General features: G+C 47.9%; 1 protein-coding gene across 4 annotated transcripts; it reads left to right on the top strand.

Moving 5' to 3' along the window:
* The first annotated feature begins 7,352 nt into the window (after nt 1-7,352).
* Nucleotides 7,353-19,470, top strand: LSM4 (LSM4 homolog, U6 small nuclear RNA and mRNA degradation associated). Of its 4 annotated transcripts, none has more exons than XM_077331870.1 (5): nt 7,353-7,465; nt 11,309-11,350; nt 14,964-15,062; nt 17,019-17,202; nt 18,160-19,470. In XM_077331870.1, exons 1-5 carry the CDS (start codon nt 7,463-7,465, stop codon nt 18,249-18,251), a joined length of 420 nt encoding a protein of 139 aa, XP_077187985.1. In that variant the 5' UTR covers nt 7,353-7,462; the 3' UTR covers nt 18,252-19,470. The 4 variants fall into 4 exon arrangements, with proteins under 4 accessions (XP_077187985.1, XP_077187986.1, XP_077187987.1 ...); XM_077331871.1 differs by having other exon boundaries at nt 7,436-7,550; XM_077331872.1 differs by having other exon boundaries at nt 7,454-7,514.
* The last annotated feature ends 1,834 nt before the right edge of the window (nt 19,471-21,304 follow it).

Below are 21,304 nucleotides of genomic sequence, written 5' to 3'. Positions count from 1 at the left end.
GAAGGGAGTCTATGTGTATGTGTGTTTGCAATGGAGGGAAGGGGCCCTGCCCAAGTAGCCCCAGAGCAGGCAGGTGTTCCACCTACCCTCTGATAATCAGACAATCTGTAGAATTTATTTATTTAATACATTTATATATGGCCCTCAACGAAGGCTCAGTGCAGTTCACATGGAACAAAAACAAGAACAATATGTCAGACTCAGTGACTATATCGACTGAAAGGCGACAGTAATAATAATAATTTTATTATTTATTTTATTTTGTTAAATTTATATACCACCCTCTCCTGGGGCTCAGGGCAGTTTACATGGAACGTGAGGTATTATACATTGAACTCAGTTTTGCCAGTGAACTGGAATGTAACAATAAAATCAGAGTCCAGTAGCACCTTTAAGACCAGCAAAGATTTATTCAGCTTTTGAGTGCAAGCACTCTTCGTCAGACTAAGAACTCCTTACATGACGGTGGGGAATATATAGCAAAAATTAATTCTGTTACATTAGTAAACTGTGTCACACATCCAAATGCAGCCAATGATAATTCTTTGCCAAAACAGCCAATCAATCCCCTTGAAATTCATTTGTTGTTCACACAGACATGGGAGAAATAAAACTGTCTTTGTTGATCTTAAAGGTTATGGAATATAACAATAGTAACAGAAGATAACAGTTTAACAAACTAGTAATCGAACAGGTCAATGGAGTTGATCAACCTCAATCAACTGTCTGGTAGAGGAGCTCCCTTTTGCAGGCCCTGCAAAACTGCCTTAGTTCAATTAGGGCCCTGATCTCCTCTAGAAGTTTGTTCCACCAGGTGGTAGCCAGGGCAGAGAAAGCTCTAGCCCAGTTTAAAGTCAAATGGACTTCCTTGGGGCCAGGGATCCCTAGCCAGTTGGAGGTGGTGGAGCATAGAGCTCTTTGAAGGATGTAGGCAGAGAGGCAGTCCCTCAGGTACACTGGGCCCAGGCCACATATGGCCTTGAAGGTAATTATCAGAACATTAAGCCTGATCCAGAATTTGTCTGGTAACCAGTGTGATTGTTGGAGAATGGGCTGAACATGGGACCCTATTGCGTTGCTGTGAGGACCCTGGACACATTCTGGACCAGCTGTAGTTTCCGGATCAAAATTAAGGGTAGGCTTTCATAGAGTGAGTTGTATGTCTAGTCTAGAAATGTGTAGATGTTTATTTTAATCAACTTTTTCACATCAGAGCTGAAATTTAAGGATGATGAATCAACCATCTACATCTTGGATCGAAGCTTCTAACATGAGATTGGATTTTTTACAAAAATGGTAACTCTTGTTTTAACTTTAGCAGATGCCACAAAGTCTCTCCCCACTTTTTTATAATTTAAGATTTTTTAATGGTTTTGCTCGATATGGGTTTATTGAATACATATAATGTCCGCTTGTGTTTTCTTGAGCTGATTGAATATTTTTGACCTTTTTGCTCGTACATTCAAACCATTACCATTGGCCGAAAAATCTTTAACCTCTCCATCTTGCTTAGCAGTATTCAAAGAGCCTAGTTGGGACTGATCAGGTTGTCTGGGAAATGTTTAATATTCTGTCCTGGTGGGTTGTTTGAAAGCTGTTCCACTAATTCTTGAGCTTGCTCAAGAGTTTAATGATTTGTCTTCCTCCTGGTAGCAAAACTTCATCAGCGAAGGGGATTTTCCAATAATATCTGATTTCTTTTGCATTAGTTTTTGGTGTTAAAAATGGAATTGCTCTTTTTTCTGGAGAGTGTCACTTGGAAGATCTTGGAATACTTTTGCTTCGTAGAATCATAGAATCATAGAGTTGGAAGGAGCCAAACAGGCCATCTAGTCCAACCCCCTGCTCAACGCAGGATCAGCCCTAAGCATCCAAGAAAAGTGTGTATCCTACCTTTGCTTGAAGACTGCCAGTGAGGGGGAGCTCACCACCTCCTTAGGCAGCCTATTCCCCTGCTGAACTACTCTGAATGTGAAACTTTTTTCCTGATACCTAGCCTATATCGTTGTACTTGTAGTTTAAACCTATTACTGTGTGCCCTTTCCTCTGCAGCCAACGGGAACAGCATCCTGCCCTCATCCAAATGACAACCTTTCAAATACCTTTCAAGAGTTTGATCTTGCTTCCCAAAGTCTTCCAAGTTTTTGGAGACCCCTCCCCCCCCCCCCAGAGCATGTTTCTTGAGTCTACGTAAGTTTGCTAAGCTGTGCACCAGGTTTATTTCGTGGAATGATGAAGTGAAGGGGAGGTGTGGTGAAGTGCATTCGTCATCGAGCCGATTGAGAATATTTTTTAATCCACTGATTACTTACCCTACCACTATAGCATAAGGTGAGTCTATGCCGAAGTTCAGTAGAACAAAAATAGTAGCAAGAAATAGTAGATAAATGATGAAAGGCAAAAATATCCCAAGAAAACTGTTGGTGGAAAGGCACTGCCCTGACCCGAGAGTGGTTGGACTGAAAAGATCCGAGGTTGTAATGCCTCAGTGGATTAGTTTGCTGGACTCCGATGCCCCCCGAAGGAGGAGGCATTACAGATGAAGAAGGCCGGCTGGGACTTGTCCAAAATGCTATTGGAGCATAGGAGGCTCGACCATGTCAAACACTGTTTGCTGAGCTCAGCCCCAGACCCATGGCATTCTCTTGTCCCATAGGCGATGCAGTGGCTCAGCAATGGGCACCTTGCTGGGAAAGAACTCATGGTAGAAGTTGAGTACCCGTATTTGCCGGCATATAAGATGACTGGCCGTATGAGACGACCCCCCAACATTTCCACTCAAAATATAGAGTTTGTTACATTACATTACAGTACTATGGGCCACTGTGGGCAGCTATGTCTATCCCAACTGAAGTGCACCCAGCGTATAGAAGAAGAAGAAGAAGAAGAGTTGGTTCTTATATGCCGCTTTTCCCTACCCAAAGGAGGCTCAAAGCGGCTTACAGTCGCCTTCCCATTCCTCTCCCCACAACAGACACCCTGTGGGGTGGGTGAGGCTGAGAGAGCCCTGATATCACTGCCCGGTCAGAACAGTTTTATCAGTGCTGTGGCGAGCCCAAGGTCACCCAGCTGGTTGCATGTGGGGGAGTGCAGAATCGAACCCGGGATGCCAGATTAGAAGTCCGCACTCCTAACCACTACACCAAACTGGCTCTCCACTTGGAGGCATGTTTTTCAGGGGGGAAAAGTAGTCTTATACGCCAGCAAATACTGTAGTTCTAAGGACTGCAGACCATGCTTTGACTGAGGTAGCAGGACTTGCAGGATGGCCTCAATTTTGGATGCCATTGGGTGTATTCCATTGTCATAAACCCAGAAGCCCAGGAACTCTACAGACGGTATCCCCAGATGGCACTTTTTATTTATTTGTTTGTTTGTTTATTATATTTATATACTGCCCTCCCCAGAGGCTCAGGGCGGTTTACATAAGAACAAAGAACAATACATAAAACAGTCTATAAACATGTGAATAACCTTACACTAATAATAATTAATAGTTGTAACCATATAACAATGTACCATTATAAACAATATAACAATACAACAGTGCAACAATAAAAACAGGTCTAGAGCATATTGGTGGAATTCTGAGGGGGGCGGGGGGGAGCAGGGGCCATTCAGTCGCTGTTCATTACATCTGGTCTCAGCCAAATGCCTGGCGGAAGAGCTCCTTTCTGCAGGCCCTGCGGAACTGTTTAAGCTCCGTCAAGGCCCTGATCTCCTCTGGGAGCTCATTCCACCAGGTAGGGGCCAGAACAGAGAATGCTCTGGCCCTGGTCGAGACCAGGCAGACTTCTTTAGGGCCAGGGATCCTTAGCTGGCTGGTGGTGGTGGAGCGCAGAGCTCTTTTGGGGGCGTAGGCAGGGCAGCAATCCCTCAGATACACTGGGCCCTGACCGTGTATGGCCTTGAAGGTAATTACCAGAACCTTTAGTCTGTTCTGGAATTCAACTGGTAACCATTGCAGTTGGTGGACAATAGGCCGGATGTGAGACCTCCACGGTGTTGCTGTGAGGATCCTGGCCGCTGCATTTTGAACCAGCTGTAGTTTCCGTGTCAAGGCTAAGGGCAGGCCTGCGTAGAGCGAGTTACAAAAGTCCAGTCTAGAGGTGACCGTCGCATGGATCACTGTGGCTAGGTATTCTGGGGCCAGGAAGGGCGCTAGTAGTTTGACTTGGCGGAGATGGTAGAATGCCAACTGCGCTATTTTTGTGATATGGGCTTCCATTGTGAGGGAAGCGTCCAGAATCACGCCTAGGTTCCTGGCGGAGTGAGCCGTAGAAAGCTGCACGCCATCCAGGGTAGGCAGGCGCGCTTCCTCACATGGGCCCTTCCTACCCAGCCACAGGACCTCCATCTTTGAAGGATTGAGCTTCAGATGATTCTGCTTGAGCCATCTCGTCACTGCTTCCAGGCAGCTGGCTAATGTTTCTGCGGGAGAGTCAGGGCGGCCATCCATCAGGAGGAAGAGCTGGGTGTCATCTGCATATTGATGGCAATCCAGCCCAAACTTCCGTACCAGTTGTGTGAGAGGACGCATGAAGATGTTGAATAGGATGGGAGAGAGGACCGCTCCTTGTGGGACTCCACAAGTAAGTTGCCGGCGGTCTGATGCTTTCTCTCCTATTGCAACTCTCTGTCCACGATCCCAGAGGAAGGAGATCAGCCATTGAAGGGCTGTCCCTCATATTCCGGCATCGATGAGGCGGCAAGCTAAAGCTCATGATCAACTGTGTCGAACGCTGCTGAGAGTAATATCAGCAGTGCCGACCCGCCTCGGTCCAACTGGCGACGGAGGTCATCCGTCGGGGTGACTTGACTTTAAGCCTGGCAGACCAGAAACTCTTGTAGGTGTAAGAACTCTTGTAGGCGTGCTGCAAGTTCAGTGTCAGAGCTGTCAGACACCAAGATGCCATAAAAATGTGGAATTAAACTTGGATGTCCCTTATGGTCATCTTCCATTAGATTTTGGAAGATCCCTGGAGCATGCTGACACTGAATTGTAGCCTTTGTGGATGACGATGGTCTGCATTGTTAACTGGCCATTGCTGATAGGTTTGGGCAAGGTCAAGTTTGGTGAAGACCTTGCCACTGGCTAGTGACATGAGAAGATACGTGTGCTGTTGTAGGGCCTTGTGGAGTGTACATTTGCAGTCGGCAAAGATTTGGACTTCCCTGTTGGGTTTAAGGGGGAATAATAATTGGGGTCTCCCACCTTGCATGAGGAACCAGTTCAGGCTATGCTTGTTCGATAAGACAGTCCAATTCAGCATTGATTTTTTGGTTTGAGTGCAACTGGAACATGTCTGTCCTTCAACTTTACCAACTGAAATGCACCGGCACAGGCTGGCCGGTGAAGCACTCTAGGGATTTGTCAAAGACAACTGGAAACTCTATGTAGACCTTATCAAAAACATTGCTATGGATGTGCTAGACTCTGATGATGTTTTTGCCCAGTCATTCAAACCAGTCAAGGCCCAAGAGACTGGTGTGGTGGCCATCAACTGAAGAGGCTGCCTTGCGTGAAGAGACTCAGTGAAAATGCTGCAGTGAGCAGTGAGGCACACAAAGGATGGATTATGATGTCTCTACACTAATGCACAATGTATGGGAAACAAGCAGGAGGAACTAGTAGAGGAAGGGGGCTATGACCTAATAGGAATCACAGAAACTTGGTGGGATAATACAATTCAACACAACTGGTGCTTTTCAGGACAGGCTGCCTAGGACAGCTATCCCAGCTTGTTGCCAATGTTGAGTCTGCAGGTTCGGTAGACACAGACCACAAAGTTCTCCCAAAACAACAGCTCTTTATTCAATCAACACCAACTCCAAATACTGAACAGGGAACACAGACACAACACGAGCTTAGAAACATTTTGGGTAGCCCGCCAAAGAACCTGATTGATCCTTAACAGGAGCAGTTCAGTCCATTTGTCTAGTCAGTTAACCATTGGCTGCAGCTGTGAAGCATTCAAAACTTTATTTCCATAATGCTTTGTGCCATAGGCTACCTACCTACATAACAGACTCTATGCATTATACCACACTCAGCTCCGTCCCTCCCCCAGTCTTACTATCCTGTCTTTCACATTTCCAGGAATTTCCCAACCTGAAGTTTGCACTGCTAGCTACACTGGCTTTTCATTATTTCCGAAGAACAGCTGCTCTGGAAAGCCTCATTTCCCTGTACTAACCCAGATAATAATTGCTTTATTGGATGTCACATCTTGCTGATTGGGTGGACTCACTCTCTTGAGTTCCAGTGAGAAAGGGAAATCCTGCTTTAGGATGCTTTGGGCTGATCCTGCGTTGAGCAGGGGGTTGGACTAGATGGCCTGTATGGCCCCTTCCAACTCTATGATTCTATGAAATAATGTAAATGAATAAATGTAAATATATAAATTTGCCAGCATGGTAAGTAGCCATGCTGGCCTGAAGCAATGGAATGGAGTTTGAATCCCCTGGCACCTTTTAAGACCAATAAAGTTTAATTATGGGTGTTCTATGTAAATGTTCCAAAATGTTTTATGTAAACCACCCAGAACCGTGGGGAAGGGCGGTATAAACATCTAAATAAATAAATAAATAAGCATCTGCATGAAAGTTTATACCCAGAATTAAATTTTGTATGTCAAAGGTACCAGTGGAGTCCAATTTTATAAATATACAAAGGCATCTTTGTAAAATCAAATTACAGAATAACTCTGAACATTTTTTTTTCTTTTGAGATTAAACTCATCAGCCTGTAATCTGGAAAGCCGGGTTTGATTCCTCCCACTTCCACATGTAGCCAGCTGCGGGACCTTGGGCTGGTCACAGTTCTGTCAGGGCTCTCAGCCCCACCCACCTCACAGGGTGTCTATTGTGGGGAGAGGAAGGGAAGACATTTGGAAGCCACTTTGAGACTCCTTCGGGTAGCGCAAAACTGGTACAAAAGCTATTTGTTGTATTTTATTCATTTGCTTTTCCTGATTGTTTTGTTCGTGTATGGTTGGTGACTGAAATCATAAAATAAAAAACTAGCACTGCTATATATTTCACCTTGCTTGCCAACCTCATAGGGTTGTAGTGTTGATAAAGGGTAGGAGGAGAATGATGAAGGCTGCTCTGGGTTCCCCACTGGAAAGAACGTGGAATATTAATTTATTTAGTAACAATGCATTCATTATATGCGTGTTGACACAGATCTAACGTCCCAAAGTCATTTGACGCGTCCACGCGCCGCAATACCCGTTGCGCCCGCCCCGGGGCATTGTGGGTAATCTCTCGCTTCCTCCATTGCGGCTTACCGCACAGCATTGTGGGTCAACCGAGTTCCCGCCTGGCGCCCTTTCGCCCCGTGACTTCCCTTCCTCCCATAGGCGGGGCCGGCTGCTAATTAACTCGCTGGTGCGCCGGGAAGCCTAGAGCAGACGGAAGCGGAAGTTGGCGTTCTTGGGCCGGGGCCCTGCGCGGGAAGATGGTGAGGCTGGGATGGGCGGCAGTAGGACTCTTGGCAGGCGTGTTCCTAAGTGAGCCCCACTGGCTTTAACTGGGCTTCCTTGCGAGTAAGGAAGGGGGGCTGGGGGGGGGGCTCTCGGGCTCCTTGTTGTTCTCCTGGTTGTGCTGCGGGTGAAGGCTGCCATGGGCGCCTTGATTCCGCTGGGTCGCCGTGTGGGTCTGAAGTAGCCCAACAAAAACATGAGTCTCATAGCACCTTGAAGACCAACCAAGATTGATTCAAGGCACTCGCTTGCTGCAGCTTGACGAGCGCGCTGGGAGCCCAGGCCCTCTGGCATGCCGTGCGTGTTGGGTGTGCGGCGATGAATTGGAGTTCGCTGATAACAGCATAATGTCCTTTATTCTCCTGTGGTGGCAGCCTTTTCAGCGAGGCTAACCTGCTGACTGTTGCCCTGGTATTGTTGGAGGGCTGCGAGAACGTCTGCTGCAGCCCTGTACGCAAGACCAGTATCTTGACCCGTAGAGGGGCTAGAATATCCCAGCAGTTTGCCAGAAGCCTCCTCTGGCACTGGTTGACGAGGCTTCTCAAAGCCAATTCTTGCATTGGTGGTGGTTTTTAGAACAAAGAAGGAGAGGGGAACACTAAACCCTCTGCATGCTTACCTCCTTAACTTGGATTTGTTGTTGTTAGGTGCGAAGTCGTATCCGACCCATCATGACCCCATGAACAATGATCCTCCAGGCCTTCCTGTCCTCTACCATTCCCCGGAGCCCATTTAAGTTTGCACCGGCTGCTTCAGTGACTCCATCCAGCCACCTCATTCTCTGTCATCCCCTTCTTCTTTTGCTCTCAATCGCTCCCAACATTAGGCTCTTCTCCAGGGAGTCCTTCCTTCTCATGAGGTGAACAAAGTATTTGATATTCGTCTTCAGGATCTGGCCTTCTAAGGAGTAGTCCGGGCTGATCTCCTCTAGGACTGACCGGTTTGTTCACCTTGCAGTCCAAGGGACTCGCAAGAGTCTTCTCCAGCACCAGAATTCAGAAGCCTCAATTCTCTGATGCTCGGCCTTCCTTATGGTCCAACTTTCACAGCCGTACATTGCAACTGGGAAGACCATAGCCTTGACTAGACGCACTTTTGTTGGCAGGGGGATGTCTCTGCTTTTTAGGATGCTGCCTAGATCTGCCATAGCTTTCCTCCCCAGGAGCAAGCGTCTTTTAGTTTTTTTGCTGCAGTCCCCATCTGCAATGATCTTGGAGCCAAGGAAAATAAAATCTGTGACTACCTCCATTTCTTCCCCATCTATTTGCCAGGAATTGAGAGGGCTGCATGCCATGATCTTCGTTTTCTTGATGTTGAGTTTCAAGCCAACTTTTGCACTCTCCTCCTTCACCCGCATCAAAAGGTTCTTTAGTTCCTTTTCACTTTCTGCCATTAGAGTGGTATCATCTGCATATCTGAGGTTGTTATTTCTCCCTGCAACCTTGATCCTAATTTGTGACTCCTCTAACCCTGCCTTTCTCATGATGTGCTCCTCATACAAATTAAACAGGCAAGGCAAAAGTATACAGCCTTGCCGAACTCCTTTCTCAATTTTGAACCAATCAGTGATTCTATGCCCGGTTCTCACTGTTGCTTCTTGACCTGCATATAGGTTTCTCAAGAGACAGGTAAGATGTTCTGGTATTCCCATCTCTTTAAGAACTTGCCACAGTTTGTTGTGCTTCACACAATAAATGGCTTTAGCATAGTCAATGAAGCAGAAGAAAATGTTCTTCTGGAACTCCCTAGCTTTCTCCATGATCCAGCGTATGTTGGCAATTTGATCTCTAGTTCCTCTGCCTCTTCGAAATCCTGCCTGTACTTCTGGAAGTTCTCGGTCCACATATTGCTGGAGCCTATCTTGTAGGATTTTGAGCATAACTTTGCTAGCATAAGAAATGAGTGCAATGGTGCGGTAGTTTGAACATTCTTTGGTGTTGCCCTTCTTTGGGATTGGAATGTGAACTGACCTTTTCCAATCCTGTGGCCACTGTTGAGTTTTCCAAATTTGCTGGCATATTTAGTGTAGCACTTTTACTGCATTGCCTTTTAAAATTTTGAATAGTTCAACTGGAATGCTGTCACCTCCACTAGTGTTATTGTTGCTCAGACTTCCTAAGGCCCATATAACTTCACATTCCAGAATGTCTGGCTCCAGGTCAGTGACTACCCCCTCGTGGTTTTCAGGGATGTTAAGCTCACTTTTGTATAGTTCTTCTGTATAATTTTGCCGCCTTTTTTAAATCTCTTCTTCTGTGAGGTCCCTACCATTTTGGTCCTTTATCATACCCATCTTTGCATGAAATGTTCTCTTCATATCTCCATTTTTTTTTAAGAGATCTCTGGTCCTCCCTATTCTATTGTTTTCTTCTATTTGTTTGCACTGTTCATTTAAGAAGGCATTCATCTCTTCTAGCTATTCCCTGGAATTCAGCATTCAGTTGGGTGTATCTGTCTCTTTCTCCCTTGCCTTTCACTTCCTTTCTCTCCTCAGCTATTTGTAAAGCTTCCTCAGACAGCCGTTTTGATTTCTTGCATTTCTTTTTCTTTGGGATGGTTTTAGTTACTACCTTTTGTACAATGTTGTGAACCTCCGTCCATAGTTCTTCAGGCACTCTGTCTATCAGATCTAATTCCTTAAATCTATTTGTCACCACTATATTCGCTAGGGATATGATTTAGTTCGTACCTGAGTGGCCTAGTGCTTTTCCCTACTTTCTTCAAATTGAGCCTAAATTTTGCAACAAGAAGCCGATGATCTGAACCACAATCAGCTCCTGATCTTGTTTTTACTGACTGTATAGAACAGGGGTAGTCAAACTGCGGCCCTCCAGATGTCCATGGACTACAATTCCCAGGAGCCCCTGCCAGCGAATGCTGGCAGGGGGCTCCTGGAATTGTAGTCCATGGACATCTGGAGGGCCGCAGTTTGACTACCCCTGGTATAGAACTTCTCCATGTTTGGCTGCAGAGCAAATAGTCAATCTGATTTCTGTGTTGACTGTCTGGTGTTGTCCATGTGTAGAGTCATCTCTTGGGTTGCAAAAGAGTGTTTGCTATGACCATTGTATTCTCTTGACAAAATTCTACCTGCCTGTGCTCTGCTTCATTTTGTACTCCAAGGCGAAACTTAACTGTTATCCCGGTAATCTTTTGGCTTGGATTTAGTTCTTAGTAAACAGCTATAGGAATTTTGATAGAAGATCATTCCTGTTTCATTGGTGTGAACCAAGGTGTAAATTGAGAAATGAATTTTCGAGGGCAGGGAATGGAAGCAGGTCCTGGCAGATTTTTTTTTTTTTTTAAGTTTTAAAGCAGTACTGTGGTTGGTTCTTTGCATGGCTGAAATGAAGTTTGAACTAGGGCTTTGTGCTCCTTGCCGCTGTACAGCACCACTTCTTTACGTCAGGGGAGTAAAGTGAGAGTGGGTGTTTTCAAGTGAATAAACCACAGTTTCTTGGCTGTGTTTCTGTCTCTTGTAATACTTCTGCAAGGACTCACTATCCTCTGTTGACTGCTAAAAGGGTCAGTAAAAGCCATTTTGGGGTTCTGACCTTTTGAATGGTTGAGTTTGACTGTGATGCCCTCTTAATGTGGGTGGTTCTTTAACTCATAGAGAACTGGTTACTGACTCTTTGGGCTGGGGTTGGAGAAGATGGGCACTAGCTGAGGGCAGAATCCTGGCAACTATAGCAGCAGGGGTCTACTGTGCCAACTCTAGTCATGTGCTGGAGACTGGACATGAGCAGGCCTTAGGTTCAGGAAGCTGACTTGCTTTGTTGACCTATTTCTCCAGCTGTCCAATTCATCTCCCCTTGCAGCTTCCCCTATCCTTGCTGAAGACAGCACAGAACCACCCTATGGTGAGTAACCACCGCTATCCTCAGAAGCCCAAAGTTTGTAGAGGTCATGGGGGGCAGGCCAGATTTGTGAATTTACGATGAGCTATGGGCCCTAATGGGATTCTCCGAGTTCCGCAGGGCCTGTAAAACGGAGCTCTTCCACCAGGCATTTGGTTGAAGCCGGGCAGGGATCAGGCCCTCTCCCCACCCCCCTTTGGTTCCTGTGCTGGATTAAGCCAGGAGCCCTGTTGTTATTCCATTCTAACTGCCCATCACAACTTGCCATCTGGATCTATCCCAATGGCCCAGAGCATGGGGAGAAGTTTTTAAGTTAAATTGTGTACCACCATTATTGTATGATATTGGGGACTGTTTCTAGGATTATTATTAATATATACTAGAAGTTAAGCCCGCTGTAAGAAAAATACAGCGGGCACTAGCAGGCAGTGGGTGGGTGCGGGAGGGGAGGGAGGGAAGGAAGGAGGGAGGGAAGGAAGGAAGGAAGGAAGGTGGGTGGGTGGGTGGGTGGGTGCCATGGAAGGGGACGGGGCAGAGGGGGAAGAAGGGGGGTAGAAGGATGTGAGAGGGGTCCATGGGTCAGGTGTGTGGGGGAGCTGGAGGGTTCTCCCCTGGAAGAGTTTCCATCTGCCCCCCCCCAGGGCCACAGGCTTTCCCCGTCGCCTTGGCAGCACAGTAGCCGGGTCTTTGAGTTGGTGGCCGCGCTGCCTGGGCGGTGGGGACAAGCTTTTCCCCATCCCTGGCCGGAGCCTTTCTCCGCCTTTCCCCCTTTTCTTCGACATGCCGGCCCTGCTTCTTTCCCTGCCCCAAAGGCCCCCCCTCCCAGCCTAGCTTCCCTAGCAGCCGCAAAGGGCCGCCCCTCCCAGCCTAGCTTCCCTAGCAGCCGCAAAGGGCCGCCCCTCCCTGCCTAGCTTCCCTAGCGGCCGCAAAGGGCCGCCCCTCCCTGCCTAGCTTCCCGGTGTCGTGGCCAGGGAAGGAGCCGGCCCAGCTCCTGGGGTGGCCGCAAAGGCCTCTTCCCTCCCCTCTTGGCCCAGGTTCCCTGGACCTCTGGGCCTACCTCACCTCTTGGCAGCCAGCAGAGGAATGGCAGCTGTGGGGCGAAGGTGGCCCACGTGGGGGGGGGGGTTAAGAGGCACTTTGCATGTCCCAACTGATCAGTCCTGGGGCAAGGGGCCAATCAGCAGCCGCGCTGCGCGCCTCCCAATTGGGCCCTCCCCTTGTCAGTCCGGGGCCAGGGGACAATCGTTGCCCTCCCCCATCCCAGATAGCGCCCCCCTTAGCGTTTTATTTATACTGCTTTGCGGAGCCCTTACGGATTATGTGATTTTATTGGATATTGCTTGTATTCTTTTTGTGAACTGCCATGACCCAGCTTGCTGAGAGCAGCAGTAAAGGTAAAGGTAAAGGTATCCCCTGTGCAAGCACCGAGTCATGTCTGACCCTTGGGGTGACGCCCTCTAGCGTTTTCATGGCAGACTCAATACGGGGTGGTTTGCCAGTGCCTTCCCCAGTCATTACCGTTTACCCCCCAGCAAGCAAGCTGGGTACTCATTTTACCGACCTCGGAAGGATGGAAGGCTGAGTCAACCTTGAGCCGGCTGCTGGGATTGAACTCCCAACCTCATGGGCAAAGCTTTCAGGCGGCTGCCTTACCACTCTGCGCCACAAGAGGCTCAAATTTAAACATAAATTCATTAAAAAAAATACCGGAGGCATCTCTGTCTTTAGGAAAGTGGAATTTATGGGAAGTCTATCTGATCTTACCCGACTCCTTCCCTCATTTTTATTATACGTTTGTTGCTGTTCACATCTGCACACGTGCATCTACATACTCCATGTCCACAAGTGGTAGTCCCTGTTACTGTAAGGTTATGCAGAAGGGTTGCCTCCGGATGGAAGCCTGACTAGATGACACCTGGAAGCCACAAGGTGCAATTAAAAAAGAAATCCTTCATTTTTGTGTTTATATAACACTACGAGATATACTGTTTGAGTAAATGAATTCATTATACGTTTACTCTGTTATTATCAGTTAATAATATTAATGTTAGAGTTAGTTATATGTAATGTTTCCTGTATAGTTTTCAGTTCTATGTAAACCGCACTGAGCCTTCGGGGAGGGCGGTATATAAATGTGAGTGAATGTATGTCAGTGTATCAACAGTGTAGCATCCTACATAACCCTGACTAGGCTAAGGTTGTTAGGGCCTGAAAGCTAGGCAGTTTTGATTGTGCCTGGGAGATCACCAAGGACGTCCAGGGTTACTGCGCAGAGGCAGGCAAAGGCAGCCCCCCCCCCCCCGCATGTCCTGTTGCCTTGAGGTGGAACTTAATGGGATTGCCATAAACTGGTTGTGGGTTCACCACACAATCAGTATGAAAGGACTTCACTGTGGGCATGGGTGTGGCCTTCCTATACCTGTTTCTCTGCAGTAAAGCTGCTGAGTCAGGCCTGGTTCTCCCACTCGGCATCTGCATCACTTCAGTCTGCAAGTGGGGGTACACGTGAAGGGTACACAGAAAGCTGACACACCAGAGAGAATGCTGAGCTGGAATCATCCTTTGTGACAGGATCTCTGTGTCAAGATCTTCAGCATATGATTTCTTGTGAGCTTTCCTTCACTTTCAGTCCAGAGCCTCCTTTATGTCTGGGAGAACTGGGCTTAAGGCTGGCCAGGCCTCTTATTATTTTTTTTAATATATATATACAAGTTTTTTTTATTTTCATAGAGATAGAAATATAGGATGCAATACAAGTTATCAGTACAAAGAACAGTAAAATATAATCATGATTTGAAAATGTACGACCCCACATTAACTACACAATGATATAAACTTTTGCCCCAAACTGAGTCTAAGAGCCATCCACATTTCCACTATATTTAAAAAAAAGGCCTATTTAGATATACAAAAGAGAAGTTGTTAATAATCAACCTACTTGAGAGATCATAGACCTCACGTTAACTGCTTGATACAATCTTAGAGCTATCCTGTCAGATATTTCTAGGTTTAAGTTAGATGCTTAACATTAAATATTTCTTGTAAAACAGTATGAGTTTTAGCCCTGTATCAATACTCTAAAAGAAAGTAGGGCTTTGCCATAAAGATGTACAAAAAGAAAAAAAAATTACAAGAGGATTTCATAGCTTCTCCTTATCCTTAATACAGATACATCTACAAAACAATTTATACTTGACCCATTCTAAGAGCCATCCCGACAGGTATATTTTCAAATTTAAGTTGAGAGCTTAACATTAAACGTTTTCTACAGATCAGTGTGAGCTTTGGCCCTATAACAATACACTAATAAAGAAAAAATCAAAAATAAGGGGGGAAAACACTAACGATTATATTACCTATATGCCTACAAAAGAAAAGAGACGAGAGAGAAAAAAACACTGCTTCCCCTTTTTCATAAAAATAGAAATATAGAATACAGTATATGTTATTAATACAGAGAATGGTAAGTTTCCAGGTTTAGATTAAATGCTTAACATTAAACATAGAACAATATGAGCTTTCGGTCTTCTCAAGGGGGTCTCATCTCGAGGCTTGCTACATCTTGTCGTTCCCTGGCCAGGCCTCTTATGATAGATTTAGTAACTTCTCTTTCCAGTTGGTAGAGCTGAAAAATGGAGAGACGTACAACGGTCACCTGGTGAGCTGTGACAACTGGATGAACATCAACCTCCGAGAAGTCATCTGTACCTCCAGGGTAAGGCCAGCTACCACCTTTGTATCTTTTGGGCGACTACCAGTGTGGACAGAGGGTGCCGTCTCAGGGCAACCAGCTTGGAAAAGGGGACATTCTTTGGGTCACTAATAGAGCTTCAAATAGGAAATGCTAACCCATGCATGACTGCCCTAGCCCCACCCTCCCTGAGGTGTTATGTTAATGATATTAAAAATCTCACGCTTAAAAACAAAAATCTGGCTTCCTCAGCCCTTGCCCCTGCTTTCCAATCCAGGGGAAGCCTGTCCTTGGACTCTGTGTGTGTCCTTTCAGCAAGATAAGACTGCCCCAACTTGAGGTCCCACAAACCTGGGGTCAGGTAACCTTAGAATTCAGATTGAGGGGATAATTATGCCTTGATTAAGACATAGCTCCCCTGTGATCAATCATTCTGTGGCCTTAGTTCAAACCCAGGTCCTGCTGGCCTAAGCCCTGGGATGAACTAAAAGCTGTTTTGCACAGACTTTCTGTTCTTGAATTTTTCTTGGCATTTTCCCTGTAGCTTTTTAGAAGTGGGGGCAGTCTCATCTGCTTTTACAGCAGGCCTAGGGGTAGACTTCATTGTCAAGCTGCAACTATGCCTCTCTGCCTAGCAGAAGAAAAGGACTATCCAGTGACTAACAGCCCAGTAGAGCTGGGGAAGTGAGCTGCTTGCATGGTGCATTCCAGAAAATTGGCAACCAGCAGCTGCGAGGCAGTTTGCATTCTCTAGCAGTTGTTGCTCACAGCTGCACCCAAGAATTGCTTGGATGATGTAAAGTTGGGTGGTTATAATTTCTTAAGTTTGGTGTTGTAAACAAGCCTCTCCCCCATTACTCTTTACAAGTCTGGTCCTGATTTCACTTCCACTAGAGGGCAGTGAAAGGCTGCTTCTTCCAGAAATCTTCAGGTTCCCCTGTGTACATGGATACCAGTTGAGTCTTAAGGAAGAGAAGGTCTGAAGCAGCAGAAGGAAGGTCAAGTTCTTGAGTGGAATGTGGAGGGCATTTAGGAGGGGGTCAAATTCTCTTAAGACCAAAGTAATTTTGTCACTTGTTTGAGGGATGATCAAAAGGAAGATGGAAGTTGTATAGGACTTGGAGATGAAGGTGGTAATCAACAAACAAATCTTCAAGAGAAAGACAATGGTTAAAACTTCTCATTCAAGAAGGCCTAAATTTCTGTGAACAAAGGCAACTTTGGATTCATCTACATCTTATTTATTTAGGTCAGGATTGGTGACTGTGTTAGTCTGCCAGTAGAAGTAGAAAAGAGCTAGAGTCCCTTGGCACCTTCAAGACATTTTTGGTGGGGTAGGAGCTTTCATGACTCACTGCTCACTTCTTCAGGTAGGTGAAGGTGGGTATCCATTTTAGTCTGTAACACTAGAAAAGGGCAAGTGTCCAGGAGCACCTTATAGCAAAATTTGTTGCAGTGTAGGAGTTTTTGTGGATCACTGCTCACTTCTTCAGACTCATGAAAGCTCGTCCTTTGCCACAAATGTCACTCTGGACTCCTAGCCTCTTCTACTGTTACCCATCTTGATCTGCTTCTGCGGGTGACAGTGTGGGAGCACCAGTGATGACTTGGTGCAGTCCCTGGGTCAAGTGGAAAGCCACCGCATTTCATAACTGGCTGTGACAACTAGCCCAGCCAGTGGCTTCCAGAAGGGCTTTCCATTGTCCTGCTATGGCTTGAAAAGTTGCCCTCTTGAGCCAAAGTGGTCTCTTTCAGGATTTCATTTTTAAGAGGTGCTGTAGCTGAAGGTGATCAAAGAGCCAGGCCCAATTCAGACTCATTTTTAAATGCCGGCTCATGGTCCTGGCCATGTTTCTAGAGTCTTGTTGAGTAACGTGGGCAGAAGAGCTTTCTGATTCTGGGAGGGGGGCGCAATTTAGGTTTGCAGCATTGTGCTGCAATCCAGTCCTTTCTCACCCTCCCCTTCTCTCTCCTGGGCAGGACGGAGACAAGTTCTGGAGGATGCCCGAGTGCTACATCCGCGGCAGCACCATCAAGTACTTGCGCATCCCGGACGAGATCATCGACATGGTGAAAGAGGAAGTGGTGTCGAAAGGCCGGGGCCGGGGCGGGATGCAGCAACAGAAACAGCAGAAGGGACGCGGGATCGGCAGCGCAGGACGAGGTAGTGCCTCAGCGTGGGGAGGGACCCAGCTTCTCAGGGGAGCCTGGTGCTTGGAGGCTGCTGCCCGCCTGGCTTGGTGCTCTTTGGCCCATCTGCTGCTGCCCCGTTTGAGCAGGCCTGTGGCATGTGTGGAAAAGGCGGCTTCTGCGGGCGCCTTCTGTAGTCAGGGCCTGACGTGCTGCTGGACAAGGCCAGGCTGCCCACTCCCACACACACCCGCACACATGCCTGGAGACGTGAGGCAGGTCTGTTCTTGCATGTTCTGTCCAGTTCAGTCCATACCTTGGTGTATCTCAAGGCAGGACAGCATTCACGTCAATGCTGTTTCTCGGGGGGGGGGGGGTTATTTGCCTCCTTTGTGGGAAGACTAAGCCAGATTTTCAAGCATCAGACTACCCCAGGGGGCTTTTTATCTCAATTTAATCAGCTTTGGGAACGGTGGCAAACAAGACTTCAGTGCTTGCGGGTTAATTAGCTTGGAAGGTCCTGACTTTGGCTGCTGAAATACATCAAAGGTAGCAGCTCCGTGGGGTGTTGAGGAGCCAGCAGCCAAAGCCAGGAAGGAGGGCGCTGCCGTCATGAGCTGAAGAGCCAGCGTGCAATGGGTGACTGGGCTCCCTGGGCAGACCCTCTTGGGAGCCCAGGTGGGCACATTTGAGGGGCCAGAAAGACCTAGATTGTTTTTCACCTTTCTGGCATCGCTGTCCAGCCCTGCACACTTCCAGTTAGCTCCTACACTATGTTTCACTGCTGTGTTTTTAAAAATATTATCCCAGCCTTCATTAGCCTGGGTCAGGCTGGCTCTGGACTGGGAAATGTCGTCTCCATGTTAGGGGAGTGGGCTGCATGCGGACCTGTGGCCCAATCCTTGCATTTCTGCTCCTGTTGCATGCGGCTGGGGTGGGGTCCGTGGCAAAGGCATGCTCTGAGTCTGTTCTGCTTCCCCCCCCCCCCCAGGAGTGTTTGGTGGCCGCGGCCGAGGCGGGATCCCTGGCAGCGGCCGAGGACAGCAAGAGAAGAAGCCCGGGAGGCAGCCAGCCAAACAGTGAGGGGCAGCCGGTCCTCAGGATGCGCTGGATTCCAGGACTGTGTGCTCACGAGAGACGGAGATGCTGTCTCCCGTTGTCTTCTCATGAAACAAATTCTAGATTCATCAGTGTTTTTTTTCTCGCAAAGGTCCATAAGTGATGGCTTACTCCCCCCCACACACACACTCAAACTTTTGTTGGTGATTTTAGATAAAGTTTGCAATTAGAAATCATTCCCAAGGATATTGTGTGTCCTTTCTCTTTGCTTACCCTCCTAAAATCAGCTTCAGTAGATCCCTGCCGTGCCCAATTGTGGGGTGCCCCCCCCAGCCCTGTTTTGTTGAGTGAGACATCGTAGTCTTTTAGGGACATTTTTCCTTTGTTTCTCTTTTGGAATAGCTTCTGGGCAAATAGAAGTTAGTAATCTCCTTTAGAAACAATGGAATTGAACATGGTTTCCACCTTTGCAAGAATACCAGGGCTTTTCCTCTTCTGCGAACTGTATGTAAAGTTATTCCTTTTAGTTTTTTCTGGAGGGGCATTGGCTAGGCCCTGCAAAGGCAGTTTGTTACTTGCTCCCCACTGAGCAAAAAAGATGACTCATGCGTGGGACCTCCAGGAGCTCTTGTCAGAGCCAGCTTTTCCCCCACGCCGAGAAGAATGGACGAAAGCTGCTTCTTCTAGCACAGTCCAGTTGTCCATGTATGTCCCTGCATCTAACAAAGCTGGCTTTCTTCTTGCAAGCCCTCATGGGTAATTGTATTAGGATCCGACGTCTTTGCATTGGGTCTTCTATGTTACGCCACTTCAGCTCGCTATATTAACTTCCAGTGCCAGAGAGACTTTGCTTTCAGATTCGTCAGCATCCCCAGAGAACTGCCTTGCCCCTTTCTCCAGGGCCCTGAGTGGCCACTCAGTTTCGGCCCTGAATCCAGCTCTGGCTCCCCTTGCCCCACTTCTGTTTTCCCACTCTGGGTGCAGAAGAGGCAGCCTGTTTATGCGCAGAGGAAGAGGGCCTTGTGGGTGAGCAGAAGATCCCAGGGTGGGGCTTAGCTGCAAGGACAGGGTCAAAATCTGGTCATCTCCCCCTCAAAGGTGTCTTCTCAGCTGTACAAACATCACTGTGCCATTTCCCCATGGAGCACAGTAAAAATTCTACTACATGCTGTCTGTAAAAAGATTTCTTTTTGTTACTAGGTTTCTGAATCCACTGGGAGTGAAATAAACTTTGTTCATTTGACGTCTCTCCTGTATTCTTTTCCTCCCCTTTTGATGGGCTTGAGGTGGAACCCCCCCCACCACACACACACACACACACACACACACACACACACACACACACACACACACTTTCTCCATGCAACCCAGCTATGCTTTGGCAGAGACGCAAGTGGAGGAGTAGGTTGCATGTGCTTTCAGTTCTTTCTGGTTGGTTCCAGACGCTACAATCCAAATGCATTCTTTATTGAACATCCCATGTTGTTTGATTGTGCTACTTTACGCTGCACAATCTATGTTGTGACCCTGTGAGGAAGGTAGGCTAGAACCGGCCTCCATTCCTTGGAAGTTTCTGGCACAGCCCTACTGTAGAGCTGCACGGAACAGCCAACTCCCCGAGTGTCCAGCGGCTGGCTTGCCAAGGCTGATGCAGACCGGTTATTCCACAGGGAGCAAGATGTGCCTGAGCCTGCAAACAATCCAGTCTCCATTCCCACTGGGGACGCTTTGTGTGCCTTCCCCACACCCTGGCATACCAGAGCTGCTGCTCCAGCTGCAACTCTTAACAGGTTGGGCCATCTGAAGGGAAGAGAGGGGAATTCGCAGGCAAAATGTTTTTCGTAGTCAATGTGTATCAAAGACAGCTTGGTGCAGTGGTTAAGAGTGACAGCTTCTAATCTGGAGAGCAGGGCTTGATTCACTGTTCTTCCACATGCAGCCAGCTGGGTGAATTTGGGCTAGTCACAGTCCTGATAGAGTTCTGACAGAGCTCTCTCATCCCTACCTACCTCACAGGGTGTCTGTTGTGAGTAGAAAGGGGAGGCAATTACAAACTGCTTTGAGACTCGGATATAAGGAAGCAGGATATGAAAGCTCTCCCACCCACCCCCACCTGTCCAAAAATCTCGTTGGTCTAAGGTGCTACTGGGCTTGAATCTAAGTATTCTCCAAGTAACTTGGCCGTCTCTCTGACCCTGCTAGCCTTTGAAGTGCCCCCCCCTCTCTGCTGTCCTCCCTGTGCTCCTTCCGCCCTACGTCAGCTGGCCGTGAACTGGGGGCTGCAGCCTTGTGGCTTTCCCTGAAGCTCTGCCAGACTGGAACTGGGCGGTCTTTCTCCTCTAGTCGGCAGGGGGTGTTGCAGGCCCAGCCTGCCGGCCTTGGAGTGCTGTGCCCAGGGTGAGGTTGTTGGTAAAACCGGCTTAGTGGGCTCCCTCCCTCTTTCCCTTTCCACGGGCCTGTTGGGGGGGGGCAGGCCAGCGTTCCCCCTGGGGGTGCAGCCATAGCCGCCTCTCACACGCTGCTGTGGAGTGCGCACGGGGAATGACTCACCCGCCCGCTGCCTACGAGGAGGAGGAGCCATGGGGGCAGGCTGAGGCTAAAAATAACACCTCCTGCCCTTTCTCCTCTTCCTGTGTTTTGCTCTCTCGTTTCCCCAGCTTTGTTGCAGAGCCTGGCGGCTGCCTGGCCTGCCAAGAAAGCCCAGGGCTGATTCCAAGGGTCTAAAGCAGCTTGACACCTGGGGAGGGAGGTGTGAGCACCTATAGGTTGGTGCAGCAGGTGGAGATGGGTGCTGGAGAAGGCCAGGGCAGGTGCCAACCAGAGCAGGGAGTATTGTCCAGGCTTAGCCACTTTTGCTGGGGACCCAGGCTGGCCCTCAAGAGGTGGTAGCAGGGGGGTGGGAGGGTGGCAGGAGATAAGTGTCTCCACTGAGTGAGGACAGAACAAGTTGCAGGGCAGGAGGCCGAGGTTCAAACCCCCATTTGGTCTGCCATGAAGCTGGCTGGGTGACTTTGGCCCCGTCGCACCTCCCTGGCTTCACCTACCTCACAGGGTGGTTGTGAGGGTGAAAGGGAGGG

The sequence above is a fragment of the Paroedura picta genome, chromosome 4 (assembly GCF_049243985.1).
Source record: "Paroedura picta isolate Pp20150507F chromosome 4, Ppicta_v3.0, whole genome shotgun sequence".
NCBI lineage: Eukaryota > Metazoa > Chordata > Lepidosauria > Squamata > Gekkonidae > Paroedura > Paroedura picta.
The sequence above is the reverse complement of the archived record's forward strand: the minus strand, read 5'-3'. Positions and strand labels throughout refer to the sequence as shown.